At 36.9% G+C, this 14,539-nt stretch overlaps 2 protein-coding genes across 2 annotated transcripts; one reads left to right on the top strand and one right to left on the bottom strand.

Annotated features, from left to right (window-relative positions):
- The first annotated feature begins 710 nt into the window (after positions 1-710).
- LOC119782675 (centromere protein Q) lies at positions 711-7,860 on the top strand. Its single transcript, XM_038283733.1, has 8 exons — positions 711-923; positions 1,017-1,077; positions 1,157-1,247; positions 3,224-3,292; positions 4,482-4,611; positions 6,487-6,606; positions 7,033-7,107; positions 7,381-7,860. Exons 1-8 carry the CDS (start codon positions 831-833, stop codon positions 7,561-7,563), a joined length of 822 nt encoding a protein of 273 aa, XP_038139661.1. The 5' UTR covers positions 711-830; the 3' UTR covers positions 7,564-7,860.
- Positions 7,861-11,206: 3,346 nt separating this feature from the next.
- Positions 11,207-14,020, bottom strand: LOC119782668 (C3a anaphylatoxin chemotactic receptor). The gene is made up of 3 exons (XM_038283726.1): positions 13,926-14,020; positions 13,227-13,338; positions 11,207-12,973 (listed from the first exon to the last, which is right to left on the bottom strand). The coding sequence occupies exons 2-3, from the start codon at positions 13,329-13,331 to the stop codon at positions 12,035-12,037; spliced, it is 1,044 nt and encodes a 347-aa protein (XP_038139654.1). The 5' UTR covers positions 13,332-13,338; positions 13,926-14,020; the 3' UTR covers positions 11,207-12,034.
- Positions 14,021-14,539: the final 519 nt, after the last annotated feature.

Here is a 14,539-nt window from a genome sequence, read left to right as displayed (position 1 = left end):
ATAGCTTGTTTTACAAGTTTTATAACATAAATGTAAACAGTAGATATTTCTACTTGTTTTAAATTAAATTGTTAGTAGATTTATATTGCATATTTACAAATCAGGTGGCGATTTGTAAACATCTAGGTCAAGTATTTTTAACAAATTATAAACCTGAATTGATCCAATTTATTTTCACTTATATTTTAACAGAGATAAGTTACATGTATGGAGGAAAAATAGTCTTTCAAATAACGGTCAATAAAAATCTGATTATGTTAACCTTAACAATAACTTTATCTCAGAATAAAGGGATCTTTGTCCAGAAACACAAATTGAAGTAGAGGGATGAGTTACTGTTTATGGAAATGCAGCAATATAAGGAAACACTTTAAACAGGCGCAAAGTTGAGGTGCTTGTTTTATTGATTTATTTATTCTTTAATGAAAATTCAGTAAAGCAATTTGATGTTACCTCGAACGAGTTTTATTTAGACAAGAGGGAGACTCAACGCATTCATTTTTACACAAACATTTATAGATCTTGAAGTCATTCTGTATCACACTTCCATGCCGATATGTGGCAGTAGGGCGCACCTTTCGCTTTTTTTAAACAAACGCCAAACCTGCGAAGAAAATGAAATATTAGTGCATGCGCAGAGGTTCAAAAAAGTTCCAAACGAGCAGCGCGAAAATACAAGTCGCTATTGCGGGCTTTCATGTTAGTTTTCATTTGAATTCTAAATCACATTATCGCACCTATTTAAGCTGCCTTCCGTTTTATCTCTTTTAGCGAAGCCGAAGGCGTTTGCTAATTAGCTACATTTACCTTACGGTTTCTCCAAAGTTGACATGAAACCCACAAGAGGCTCAAGGCGGCTTTCATCAAAAGCCCCCAACGGGAAAAAGAAACCAGGAAAGACATCAGGATCTACAGCAGACCAAGTGAGAAGAAGCAAACCCGCATCTGTTAGCGATATTAATCTGTTCCTGGAGGAGTTTGTCTCTAAATAATCCCAACTTTGCCTCGTATTTTAGGGTCAGGTGCAAAATAGACATGACAGGATCAACAAATCAAAACCACTGCAGAAAAGGAAAGGTAAGAGGTAATTCTTTACCCAGGTGTGTGTTGTTTAGTTTGATCTTTGTTCCTAACTGGGAAGGAGGTTCCCTTTCAGTGTCGAAGATAAAGAAAGTTCCTGACAGCTGGATACTGACCCCTCCATCCACCATTACCACCATGGAGAACATATTGGACCTTTCCATACTGTGAGTTTCATCTCCTTCACCTATTCACTATAGCAGTAGGACAGCTGGAACATAAACGTTTATTACTATATTTACTAGTTCTGTTCATTTTTTTAGTCTAATTTCATTAAATATCAGGCTTTGACCATATGCCACTGCAGGCAAAACACAAACCCCACATTTAATAACCTGCTAATTTAGGAAAAGGCTTCTTCAGGACTCTAGGGATACAAAAAAGTGAAATACTCACCACTAACCTGCACACAGTGCCTGCATTTAGGTATATTTGATATTTTATTAATGCTTTCATTGAACCAGCAATGGAGAAAACAAACAAACACAAATAAAATCACAATAATACTTTAAGTTGGAGGGGTTTCCTTACAGCATTTTTTGGAAGTAATTGTTTTCATTAGGACTGGGTATTCGACTTTGATTCATACAGTACTAAATCGATCAATTTCGATACAATCTGTTTTTACAATAATGAAAGTGGTTCAACTGTGCTGCAAAATACTCATGTATTTTATTTTTTCCCTGTCATATTAAGCACAAAGTGCAAACTTGTAAATCAGACAGTTTTAACTTGAGATGTGAACAAAACTGTCTCAAAAGTGCAAACTTGTTTGTGAAAAGTGAAAAAGTGAAGCCTCAGGAGCAAGCAGACCTGACACAGAGGGGACACAGCTGAGCTGCATTATCTTCACTGTTTGCTGGTCAGCCTCCATCTGTTAATGTCTTCAGTCAACCTATTGGCTATATTTGCAGCTCTCTGGCTTGAAATAATCTTGGTGGTCTGTAGCACGAGATGCGAGGCATTATCAATGTATGTGAATGTGAACGCCGTGCGCGTCACTATAAAACTAATCGATCATATTCTCTGCACATTTGTAAAACTGTAAAGGAATCGATCCAAAATCAATTAAATTGTTTGTTTGTTTTTTTACCCAGCCCTAGTTTTCATGATAAATTATAATTCTGATGAGTTTATAATATTAAAAACAGGACATACTGTCACAATAAAGAGAGATCAATTATAACATCGACATAAATTCTCATTGTAACAGATAAAGAGTGATTCATGTCTGGTTCTGCACATAATGTTTTGTTAAAAAAGAAAAACACCCAAGGTGTCACACTTACCAGCAAAGGCTTTAATGGAGGATATTAAATGTTGACATTTTAGCCAAAGACTTTGATTTTACCTATATTTTCTCTATAGTTTCCTGATTCCTGTTGTACAGTGTCTACCATTCCCAGAAAATTATATCAATATCAAAAGGATCTGCATGGACAGCATGAATATAGATTAATGTGAAAGTACTTTCTGTTCATGCCTGCTATACAACTTATGTTTATTTCTTATTATTGTCTATAAACTGAACAAAAAAAAAAAGAACCAGAAAGTGAAAGATTTGTGCAGTGAAGACTCAAAATAACATAAACACAACCGGAAGATCTTAAAAACATGTTTAGAGCTTTGTGAAACTTTTAGCAGATTACCGTATAAACTTTACATGTTTATTGATGTTTGAATCCAAAGGTCTGACTAAATAATGATTAAGAACATATGCTGAAATGTACAAATTAATCAGGGTCAAGAAAGGGGGGAAAAAATAAAAGATTCCTTGCAAGAATACAATTATTTTCGCAGTAAAACTATAGTGGTCTCTGTTCTGATCCAAGTATATTGAATCCATTTAAAGACATGCAGTCCAATTAGAGTTTGGTCTATTTACATTCCAGCTGGACTCTGAATCTGCTAATCAGTAAAAAGATATTAATGTGGAGCTAACCATTCTCCCTATCTCTAGTTCGATTGGCTGTATCTGCTGGAAACACATCTGCTCTGTATAAATCTATGTCTGTAGTCTAAAACTTCCAAAGCATCCGAGGCCAACATCATGGACCCAAACAGCTGAGAAACCGATGCATTTACAGCAGCTGAATAAAAGTCAAAACAAGGATGGAAATGATCGTATTCTCTTTGTTGACAGAGCAACCCTTGCTCAGAAGCAGACGGAGAAGAAAGAGATCCAGGATCATCTGAACATCATTAAAAACAGGTGAACATTCAGTATTTAAGTATAAATAGATCAAATAACTCATACATGGAATGTAGGCCTTCAAAAATACTTTGGAAGCCTAATAAACAGAGCTTAATTGTTAAAACATCATAAATAGGATTATTTTTATTATGGTTTATTTTTGTAATCTAAATAAAACATTAAAATTGACCCTTTTTTTTTTTTTTTTTTTTTTATAAAAAAAAAATAATGGCTCGCCATTATTGGTTCCGTCCCGATAGCGGAACCAATAAAAGCGTCGTTGCGGCCGGGACATTTGGGAGATGTGCCATTTACTTTTTGTCTGGAAAATATGAGCAAGTGTAAATGTAACGAAAATTGGCTCCAGCCAAGAGTTTTCTCCATGGCTAAAACCAGGGAACATACATGAGGCACAGTGTATTTTGTGCAAGAAGCGATTCAAGCTCGGAACGATGGGAATTAAGGCAGTGGAGTCACACATACCAAGCATGAAACACAAAGCGTCAAATTCGAGTTACCGAGAAACAGTCGGTATTTCTCGGTTTTGTTCCACCCTTGTCTCTGCAACTCCTCCCCTTATCACCAAATCAAACATATTAATAAAACGATACAAAGAAAAATAACTGCAAAAAATACTGGTTATGTTGTGGCTTTAAAACTGATTTGTTTTTGTTTTTTCCTGCTAAAACAAAAATTGTGAATTCAGTTAAATAATTGTTAAAATAAATCTGTCATTTGTGTGTTTTTAGCTTTCTTCCTGTATGGGAAGCTTTTCAAAATTTGAAACATTAATGCAGCGGTTTATGTTATAACAAACCTTTGGGTTAAGTTGTCGCAAGCAGGTTTGTCTGGTGTTTCTTTTGAATTTGGTCTTAAATTTTTATTTCAAGTGGCATTAAAAAGTCTTAAAAAGTCTTGAATTTAACTTGCCTTATGCTGTAGGAACTCTGAATAAAGGATTCATTTATCAAAATTGTTAAATTGATATGTTTAAACTCTTACTGAGTTTATTTTGCAATGCCAAATTGATTTGAAATAGGTCCTTTTATTTTAAAGGACATTTGGTCTAAATATGAAAGACAAGGGACCTATCAAGTAGAAAGGACTCTTTCCATAAAAGAACCAATCTTCAAAGGGTTTCCCTTGTTTTATTGATCGAATGCATATGATGCAGCAAGGCTGAAACGTTTTCTCCAAACATTTTCAGGTTTTTAGCTCGTTGTGCAAAGCTTAAAGTTCCAGTGCAGAAAGGGGAAGATTTAAAGTGTTCGTCTGTACGCCACCAGGAGGAGACCAAGAAATCTGTGCTTGGAAAGAGGACACTAAAGGCTCTGGAGGTGAGAAATGTGCTACCAGAAAAAAAAAAAAAAAAAAAATCCCACAATGTTCAAACAAAAAATGTGTCTACCTTATCTAAAGGTTCTCTGTCAGCATTTGTCCTTTTGTTTTTTTGTTTTTTGGAGGTTCTGTATTTGTATTAATATCCAGGATGTTGCTTAACACAATAAATTGTATTGGTACGTCTGCTGCTTTTCACCATCACAATCACAGCTAAAATCAAGATGGGGAAAAAAAAGAAGAAAGAAAACGGCCTACACAGATGTTTCCTGTAGATCTTAGCTCATGAGATTTTTGGGGTTATATGAACTCCTCAGCTATCTGAGAGGAGGCGTTCCTTCTTAGGGCCCTGGAGGGACAGTTAAGCCCAAAATGATCAATATCCCCTCTTACAGTGGGCTTTGAATTGGAACAAAGTGAGGAGGACCAGATTCTCAGACACTTTAGTGCTCAAACAGAGAAAAACCAGAATAAACAAAGTCAACCTATGAATGCTTGTTGAACATGGGTCCAAAATGGAGCAGCATCAGCACCTTAGGACGTGTCTGTGCATTTGATGGAACCACAGTGAAGGAGAGAAGAGATCCGCTCCACAGGCAGCTAAATGGTGCCTTCAAGGCGGTATCGTAATTATGGTAAATATCAAAAGCTGGCATGTAAAGTTGCACATGAAAACCAACTCATGTCGTGATTTCTGCTGGAAAGCTTGTGATACCTGAGGTAAACTTTGACCTTTCAACATGGTGTAGACCAGTGAAACGATTCTGGATGGGGAATACTGCATCATTAAGGGTGGATTATACTTCTGCAACTGCACCCATCAAATGTCCCTTACGTTTGGTCGCGAACCAGTTTTGCTGGTATGCTTCTGCACCGTCACTATTAAGTCCACTATATATTCCCTGCTCTATATAGTGATTGAGGGATGTAGGGGTTAGGGCGGATGTTCGGACACAGTAAGCGTGTTTGAGCAATGAGAACAGCAACTTTTAAACAGAGCATGCATGAGGAGAAATGAGTTGTGCATGCTCTTGCACATGTTTAATAGGCGTTCCCTCTCAGGAGCAGGTACAGGGTTGCATGTGCATTTTTTTTTTTTTAAGTGGAGAGGGCTGGCCTTATTAGAAATTCCTGAAAATCCTCCTCTATACCTTTTTAAATGGCCTGATATTCAAAGTTTCCAAATAAGAGGCACTAATATGCAGGTGGAACACAACTGAGCTTTGTACGGCTATTTTTTTAATAGGGGAGAGGGAAAAAAAACTGTTAGGAAGAGATGTTGACCATGAAGGGGTTTCTCTTTACAGATATTCTATTTTTTTTAATAAACTTTAATATTTAAGTCATTATTTTATTTGGTTTAATTGTTTACAGACTGTCTGCCATCAGCTGTGTTAATTCACACCTATCTGTGTTGACATTTTTGATGTATGTGCACAGGATATCTCTGTACCAATGCTTCCTTTGTGGCAACAATAGGTGCTAATATTTTCAAGTCCCTTTGCTCCTCACTTTCAGAAGTACTGAAAAAAGATTCAAAAGCTGCAGTTGAGTTGAGGACAGTCGCTTTACATGCGATAAATGTTTACATATGCATATCCTCCAACCATTAATTTGCACAGTTTGTTCATTAAAAAACAACCTGCATATTGAAGAACGAGACAAAAAATGGTTGGCTCTGGCTGGCTGCAGATGCAAATCACTTTTGACCTTCTCTGAAAAGCAACTTTGCACGTATAAACTTGTTTGCTCCTGTTTTAAGATGAATTTTTTTTTTACCTGTTAATAGTCATAATCTTCCTATTGATCTAACACATTTTTTAAAATCCTAATGTCTCTGTTTTCCAATCAGTTTCTGTGTTTTGATTGTGCAGGAAAACCTGAAGGCTGTTCTTAGCCTGCTGGAAAAGACAGAGGAACAGGCTGTGTCTTTACAGCAGAGCTGCTCAATACTGACGGATGAGTTGGAGGAAGAAGAAGGGAAAGCTGCAGAGGTGCAAAACACAACAATAATAATGATTACAAATGACTGTGATAGCACTGATTGTTTAGATTATTTTGTGGTTAACAAACTCTGCCTGTTCTGCGCTTTACTTCAACAGGAAACTTAACATTTTTCTTCTCTTGTTGATACCTGTTACTTTTAGTGGTACAATAGAAATCAATTCTTTTTCTTTTCTTAAAAGATGGAATGAGTAACAGTTGTTCATGCAAAACCAGGACTGTTTTGCACAAGGACAATCAGACATTTCAGTTCTGTTCAGGAAATATTTCGTAATGTGCCCGTTCTGCATGTTATTGTTACCCAAAAGCGGTTTGATTAATGAGTGCAGAATATTATAAGACTTGCTGACAGTAGCAGCTTTAGGATAAGGGTCTATAGAAAACAATGTAAATAAATATTGCCTGTACTCATGCAGGTTTTACCAAAACGTGATCGAGGTGTTTTAAAGCTTCCACCTCTTCATCCCCAAAAAGAGGAAGCCATATTAGAGGTGAGTGTGAAAAAAAAAAAAAAGGATGTGTTTTTGACCATATTGCAGAATATGTCTCTTTTTCCCTTCTACTTCACAAGTTTGCTTCTTTAATAAGTGAGACTGTCTGAATGTTCAGTTCCTAAGAAATCTAACAGGAAACTGCTCTTTGTGGTGAAGCCCATTTTAGTTGTTGCACCATCCATTCAATTCTGACTGGATACAATAACTTCTGTAATACTTTTGTAAAAAAAAATACTTCTTGCATCACAGTGAACCTCTTGTCTATCTTAGTCACGTTTAAGAAAAATCATACCAAAGAGTGAATGTGAGCCCATTGCTCGGAAACTTGGTGACGTCCTGCAAAAACCAGAGCCCACCCATGATGAGCAGCTTCTACTTCAACAGGCCCAGGAACATGCTGGTCACCTCTTCCCTTCACTGAACAGACGCGGATCTCATTTGGAAAGAGTATAAATGCCTTTTTCTTGAAGAATTTCTTCATTCGTTTTTTTGATTGGTTGTTTTTGTGGTTTCTGTGGTCGGACTGTAACTTGCTTTTGCTTTCATATAAATTTGACATCTTAAAATGCTTTTAGCGTTGATCTTTGAAAGCAATTCATATTTTTCTTTTGTCTGTCAAGCCTTATGCCACTAATATATATCACTGTAGTATTATATCCCTATTATTTTACAGTTGTGTAATTTCAGTTAAAGATTTGCTGTTTTTGAATTGTTAATTTGTGAATAAATACATATAAACAGTCAAACAAATGTCATTTGAAAATGAAAAGTTTGTTTTTAAAAGTTTTGGTAATTTTAGCAACCAGTGGCTTCCTGAGTCTACTGTCAAGTTAAAAAAAAAAAGATTTAGTCCTTCTTCACAGCTCAGATTCACAAAACTTTAGAAGATAAATGTTGCCACTGCAAATCTGTAGAATCTGAGCCACCCTTCTGGTAAAAGCTTACCTAGTGTCACACCTGAGGGCATTGAGTCATTGCCTTCACAGCAACCCCTCATCTTGTGTAAACTTCTGGCTTCATTGCAAAGCAACACCTGATTTTGCAAATTTCCTTCTAAACCACATTCTGCTGAGCCTGGCTTTGGTATTAGAGGGGATTTGCAGAAACTGGTTGGGGGTTGATGGAGAGTTAATAAATTACTGGTCCAGGAGTACCTTTTTATTTATATTAAATCTAAATGTATTTATAAAGCAGTTATCATACAACTTGTGCAATAAAAAGTCTTTCCAGAGTTAAAAACATTACCCAATTGCCAGCCAACATAATGATATATATTTAAATAAGTAAAGCATGCATATTTGATGTTTATTTTGGGGAACAAAAGTGAGTTCTGAACACAGAAGCACTGGGCTATGCATAACAGCTTACAACCAAAAAAAAACAATGGAAATTGTACAAGTGCTAGTAAATGATAAACTGAGAGTAGCAGGGGGAAATTGTGGTCATTATGTCCTCCGGCAGCTTGGCTTATACCAGCAGAGATGGCTCAGGATAACCTTGGCCCCTGTAACTATAAGCTTCACCGTAAAGGGAACCTTTTAAGTCAGGCATCCCCAAAGTGGGTCCATGAGGGCCGCTGTCCTTCAGGTTTTAGAGGGTTCCCTGCTCCAGCACAGCTGATTTACATTAATAGTTGATCAACAGTCTTTAGCTGAACTGCAATCATCAGAATCAGCTGTGCTAAAGCAGAGAAACCTCTAAAACCTGCAGGAGGACCCTCAAGGACCAACTTTGGGGATGTCTGTTTTAATTCTATTTTTTGAAGTAGATGGGATACAACTGGTAGTTTATCTCACAGGGAAAAAAAACATCTGCCTTATATTCTAATTTCTTTTTTCAAATTATGCCAAAAAAACAAGACTTCCCAGAAAATTTTAATAAAAATAGTTTGATATTGGGTCATTCCTGGTCAATGACAATCATATGGCTCTATTAATAATAAGCCTATTTAATGCCACGCCGAGCGAACAGCTGACTAGACAGTTTGTTTTCATATATTTTTGTAAACGTATTTATAAAAAATCAGCTTAATGTAAACCAACTAAGAAACTTACAGCTCTGAAATGTTTCACTAGATTTAAAGATTATGAACTGAAACTTTTTTCCCCCTGAAAGCATAAATTCAGCATATTACTTCCTTTACACATACCCATGGTGTAGTATCAGGTCCTTATTTTGAAGGGTGACAGCATGCCAGCTTAGTAATGTGAATCTAGTTGGAATTTATGAAGTAAATCTTATATCCTTGAGGTAAAATATTGAGAGTAAACTTGCCTCCATATTTTTTCTAAGTGTCACCAAACTACAGGCAAGATGCATCATGAATTAATATCTAACCATGACCCGCCTGCAGCATGTCTGAACACAGGCAGGAATGTTTTCTCTGATGAATACGCACACCTCTAAGAGCTATTTTATTAGCTCAGCCTTAAAAAATCATTCTATATATATATATATATATATATATATATATATATATATATATATATATATATATATAAATATATATATATATATATATATATATAAATAGAGTAGTCATTTAGGGCATTGGAGCTGCTACTGCAAATCTAGTTTCATACTAACCTGAATTGAAAAACAGCCAAGAGGAGGCTTTTGAAAGATCTTGAAAATCTAGAATTTGAACATAGGAAATAAAACCTGGTGTAGATTAAAACATCTTCCACAATGTTGTTAAAACTAGCTGTTAGTGATGTACTGAAACATGTGACCATGATAAATCATTTCCAATCTTATTTCACCTTTATTGTGATGCATATTATGTAAACAAATCTGTTTATGGGGAAATAACTAAATAATACAGCTGCAATAGTTGCAATTCAGTTTATTCATATAGCCAATAACCAATTCACAACACATGCAATCTCAAAGCACTTTGCAGTCCACCAGATCATACAGTCAGATTGATTCAAAATTTTCTGTCTAAGGAAATCCAGTTGATAATATTTACCCAATGACTCTTCAGCAATCCCTCACAATAGGCATGCTTGTAGTGAAAGTAGAGAGGAAAACTCCCTTTTAACAGGAAGGAACCTCCAGCAGAACCAGGCTCAGAGTGAGCGGTCATCTGCTGAAGCCAACTTGGGACAGAAACAGACATAACCTGCATAAACTTTACTTATCCTACTCTAACTGAATTGTACACAACAGTAAGATTTTGTCAGAACACATTTGTCAACTATACACTAACTAAAGTCTAGCTGTTCTGGTAGGAATGAACTAGTTCAATTCATGAAAATGACTCCATTTCTTTCATCAGACATTACAGTACCAGATGAAACAGATTGATGTTTTTTTTTTTCCTACTTGCTTTGATTCTGTTTTATCTTCCTGTATTTTAATCATGTAAAGCACTTTGCATTGTCTTTGTACTGAATTGTGCTATACAAATAAATTTGCCTTGCCTTACCTTGCCTTGCCTATAGCCTCGGTGGGATCACCTAATGGACGTCTGTGAAGAAGGGATGTCCTCACATGCTGATAAATTAGTAAAGCTTTTGGAAAGCAGAGTGGGTAACTATTACTACTATCAAGATGTGGGATGCAGATAGACTGAATGGGGAAACTAAATAAAAATGTGCTCCAAGAAAGTATTAAAAGGTGTGCATACTCATCCAACTGACTTCTAGCACCTGTTTTATATTTCTACTTTCAACAGATTTAATTTCTTCTCAGTTTAAATGCGTATAATACATCTATGTAGAGCATCTTTGACCAGGTGTTTCTCTCAGTCTGGTGTTATGGTAAAATCATTCACCACAATCAAATATTGATATGTAGGAAAATTACTAAAGATATATTAAGCAGCTGCAGAAAAAAAAGAGATAGTTTAAGGAAATGTTTTGACAATATGGAGTTATGAAATCAATTGCTTAAACACCTTAACTTGTGCAAGGCTGCTATATTTTTACCCAGTGTTTACCCGTAATAAAATCCGCAACATGAATGCTAAGTTGGATTAGCTCGCCTTGCACTAAAGAAGAGGAAGAATGATATCTGTTCACATTAGGGGTTAAATGTGTGGGAAAAGTCCAGCTTTAATTGGTGAGCTTCAGAACAGCAACAAGAGAGGGTCTTTACTTTGCATTTACTATTTATTTTGAATTCTAAAATGCATCCAATATGATCCTTTGAAGCATAAAAACATTAATACATACAGCTGAAAAGACCTTAGCTGCTCCAGTGTAATACATTCATAAAACATATCTTGAACAATCAGTACAACATTTGATCTTTTTCACATTGTTTTTTGAAAATAAAAAAAAGAAAACTCAACATCCAAACTGGGCATGGAGAGCAGACTGAATAGATACACAGACCATACTTTTTTATTTAAAAGAAAGAATGAAAATTGTTAATCTTTTACACTTACATGAACTCCCTGCAAAAATGTCTGCTACAAAATAAGTTTGCAGTACAGTTTAAAAACACACAATATCACAGCACATTTTATACATTCCTAAAACACATTTCTCTTTCGCAAATACACATTGAAAAATCATTGACCTAAAGTGCATTACAGTAACTCATTCCTTTAATTTTAGTCATAATACTAATGTCGCTATGAAGAAGGAAAAGAGAGAACAATAGATTATAGAAATAAAGGAGGTCAACCATAGATAGAGAGTTCTATGGTTGACATACAAAAGAGAGTTCTTAGCTATAAAAGCCATGGGCTCCAATCCTGGTTTTCCCTTTTTTCTTTCCAGGTATTCTACTTTTTAACAAATCAAAAACATTAGCCTGGTTGATTAAACACTCTTTGCTGGCCTTGCTTGGGAGTTCTACATGTTACCTTGTGTTTTACTGAATATCTGTCTAGGGTTTAACCACCTTTTCTCTTGCTAGAGCTGGACACCACTCCCCATGTCTGTTCTGTTAAAGCACTTCTCGACATCTCAAGTTACATCTGGGAGTTCTTGATTGACTTTCTTCGTATGGACTCATAGGATTCATCGTTAAAGAGGCGATCTATTGTGGAGACAAGTGAGGCTTTGATGGCACGGCTGAGGCCTTTGGCAGCAAACACATAAAGCACAGGATTAAGAGCGCTTTTGATATAAACTAGATATAGCGAGATGTATAAAGCATTGCCTGCTGATTTTTCTAAAGAAGACTTTTTGCCTGCCAGGGCAAGGATGAAGCGACAGACAAAGTAGGGGACCCAGCAGGTGAGAAAAAGAAGCATGGTGGCAAAGAGCACATGGTACATCCTGGCCATCTTTCGCGCCATTGATGGGGTATTGCCAGTGGGTGTCGATGGTAGGGCTTTATTGATGGTGAGAAAAACAGCCATGTTACTACCTAGGAATACCATAAAGGGCAACAAGAAGCCGGCTATTGTTTCCGTCAGAAATAATGCTAGATTGAAATCCCTGCTCTCCCGGCACTGCCAAAGGGTGCCATTAACACCCTTTAGTTCAGTAAAGTAGATGTAGGGAGCAGCAAAGATTAAGGCCACAAGCCATATGAGTCCACAGACCAGTGGAACCGCCCAGGAGGGCCGTTTTAGTCGAGCCCACACAGGCCTGAGCAGACACAAGCAACGCTCCATAGCCACAGCACAAAGCACGAAAGCTGAGCCATAGAGACCCAGACTTCTCATGAATACTATCAGGTGGCAGACGGCCTTTCCAAATGGCCAGCTGAAATTATTTAGTAGGTAGCCCACCATGAGAGGAGTCCGCAGGAGCAAGATGAGGTCAGCCAGGGCCAGGTTCAGGACGTAGACTCGGAAACTGTTGGCAGCACGCGTTTCCTCAGTGCTGCCTCTGCGCACCAGATGACGGCGACCCCGTAGTCCAAGAGCCCAGACCACCAACCCATTCAGACACACGCCCACCTTTGGGAACCAAACAGACTTAGATTTAACAGTTCTATGCAACACAAGACAGCCGGAATGCTCTTTGAGTTTCAACTAAATGGTTTTGATCATAAAGATAACAAATATAATCAGCAGATTAACACAAACTTCCTAAACCAAAATTAAACAGGATATCCAATCTCAGGCATTTATACTCATGCAGCCTCTTATTCAAAACTATCACTGCATATTAAAGAAAATAATGCATAAATTAAGGTCGTGGATTTCCTACCAGGAAAATAAGCAGAGTGACAGCAATTTGGATTCCCCTGGAGGCCTCTGTCTGCCAGGAGCTGCTGGAATTTCCAACGGGCAGTGTCGCGTTCTCACCGGCCATCGAGCTACTGTGGAGTAGGAGAAACACACCCATCCCTTAGTGTTGCAAAGACACAGAAGGAGCAAGATTGCACATGTGTTGCCTGTTTAAAATGAAGAAAAGGGCAGACGACCACATACTTCCTTTTTTTCTCACCCCTTTCTTTTTTAAACAAGAACAAATGTTAAAAACTACATGAAAACCACCGTACCGCATCATCAATATGTGACCCTTTATGATGTTTTTTTTCCTCCCTATAATGAGCCATTAATAAAAACATGTGCAAACAGTAGGCGTATCCACAATAGTGACAACGCTGAAAGGAATCTGTAATTAGTTCATTTAGGTAGCCTGAGGGTCCTGCAAGAACCAGCATCCAAGCCAGACCTGTGCGTGTAGCCGTATGCAACCATTCACATTTTAATGAACACGTTACATTTAGGCAGAGTAAGCGTGTGCCAAAGTGCTGATTGTAGCTTTCATTACAAGCTTTTTACATTTTACAAGATTTTTCTATTTTTTTTTTTTTTTAGAATCTAGATTAGTGCCAATTAAAGATGATTCACAATGCGCTGATTAAAAGCTGTTAAAAATATTACAGGGTTAGTTACATACCTCTTCAATGTTCCTTGAGTGTGGAAGAAGGGGAGCAGCACCTAGGAGAGGGAGATCCTGTTTGGTCTTTTAACATCTCTCTCTCTCTCTCTCTCTCTCTCTCTCTCTCTCTCTCTCTCTCTCTCTCTCTCTCTCTCTCTCTCTCTCTCTCTCTCTCTCTCTCTCTCTCTCCTTCCTGTGTGTTATTGCAACATTGAGTTTTTCTCCCAATCATATCTGCAGATCTGGCAAACAGCTTTGACATTTTAACTATAAAAAATACGCTCTCTCAGTTTAGACAACTTTATTGGATGTTTTTCTAGCATACCTTTGGGCATGCAATTGTTAAATGGGCATTGCAGGGCTCAGTTATCTAAAATGAAAAGGAGAAAAGTTTATTTTTCTGCCAGCATATATATGTTTAAATAGGAAATTAAGTGGTTCCTTAAAAAGGGGAAGAGAACCTTCATGTTTTTTTCACTTTCATGGTATATAGTTCACTTTCAAGAGGTCTTAATTAGGTTTTTGTTGATATTGTTTTCATAGTTCTAAAGAAAACCTGAGAGTGGAAGATTTGATTATTATAGTTTAAAGTCCCATATTAGCCTCAAGTCATTTTTATATGACAATGTTTT

This window comes from Cyprinodon tularosa, unplaced genomic scaffold (assembly GCF_016077235.1).
Source record: "Cyprinodon tularosa strain WSP-4 unplaced genomic scaffold, ASM1607723v1 ctg197, whole genome shotgun sequence".
Taxonomy (NCBI): Eukaryota; Metazoa; Chordata; class Actinopteri; order Cyprinodontiformes; family Cyprinodontidae; genus Cyprinodon; species Cyprinodon tularosa.
This window is presented reverse-complemented; position numbering and strand designations above follow the sequence as displayed.

What these genes read in the sequence shown, in the direction of transcription:
- LOC119782675 (XM_038283733.1), top strand. Translation starts at nt 831, where the DNA reads ATGAAACCCACAAGAGGCTCAAGGCGGCTTTCATCAAAAGCCCCCAAC. An exon ending in CTGAACATCATTAAAAACAG is followed by an intron (nt 3,293 to 4,481) that starts GTGAACATTCAG and finishes AAACATTTTCAG; the next exon opens with GTTTTTAGCTCGTTGTGCAA. An exon ending in GGACACTAAAGGCTCTGGAG is followed by an intron (nt 4,612 to 6,486) that starts GTGAGAAATGTG and finishes TTGATTGTGCAG; the next exon opens with GAAAACCTGAAGGCTGTTCT.
- LOC119782668 (XM_038283726.1), bottom strand. Translation starts at nt 13,331, where the DNA reads ATGGCCGGTGAGAACGCGACACTGCCCGTTGGAAATTCCAGCAGCTCC. An exon ending in TCACTCTGCTTATTTTCCTG is followed by an intron (nt 12,974 to 13,226) that starts GTAGGAAATCCA and finishes TGGTTCCCAAAG; the next exon opens with GTGGGCGTGTGTCTGAATGG.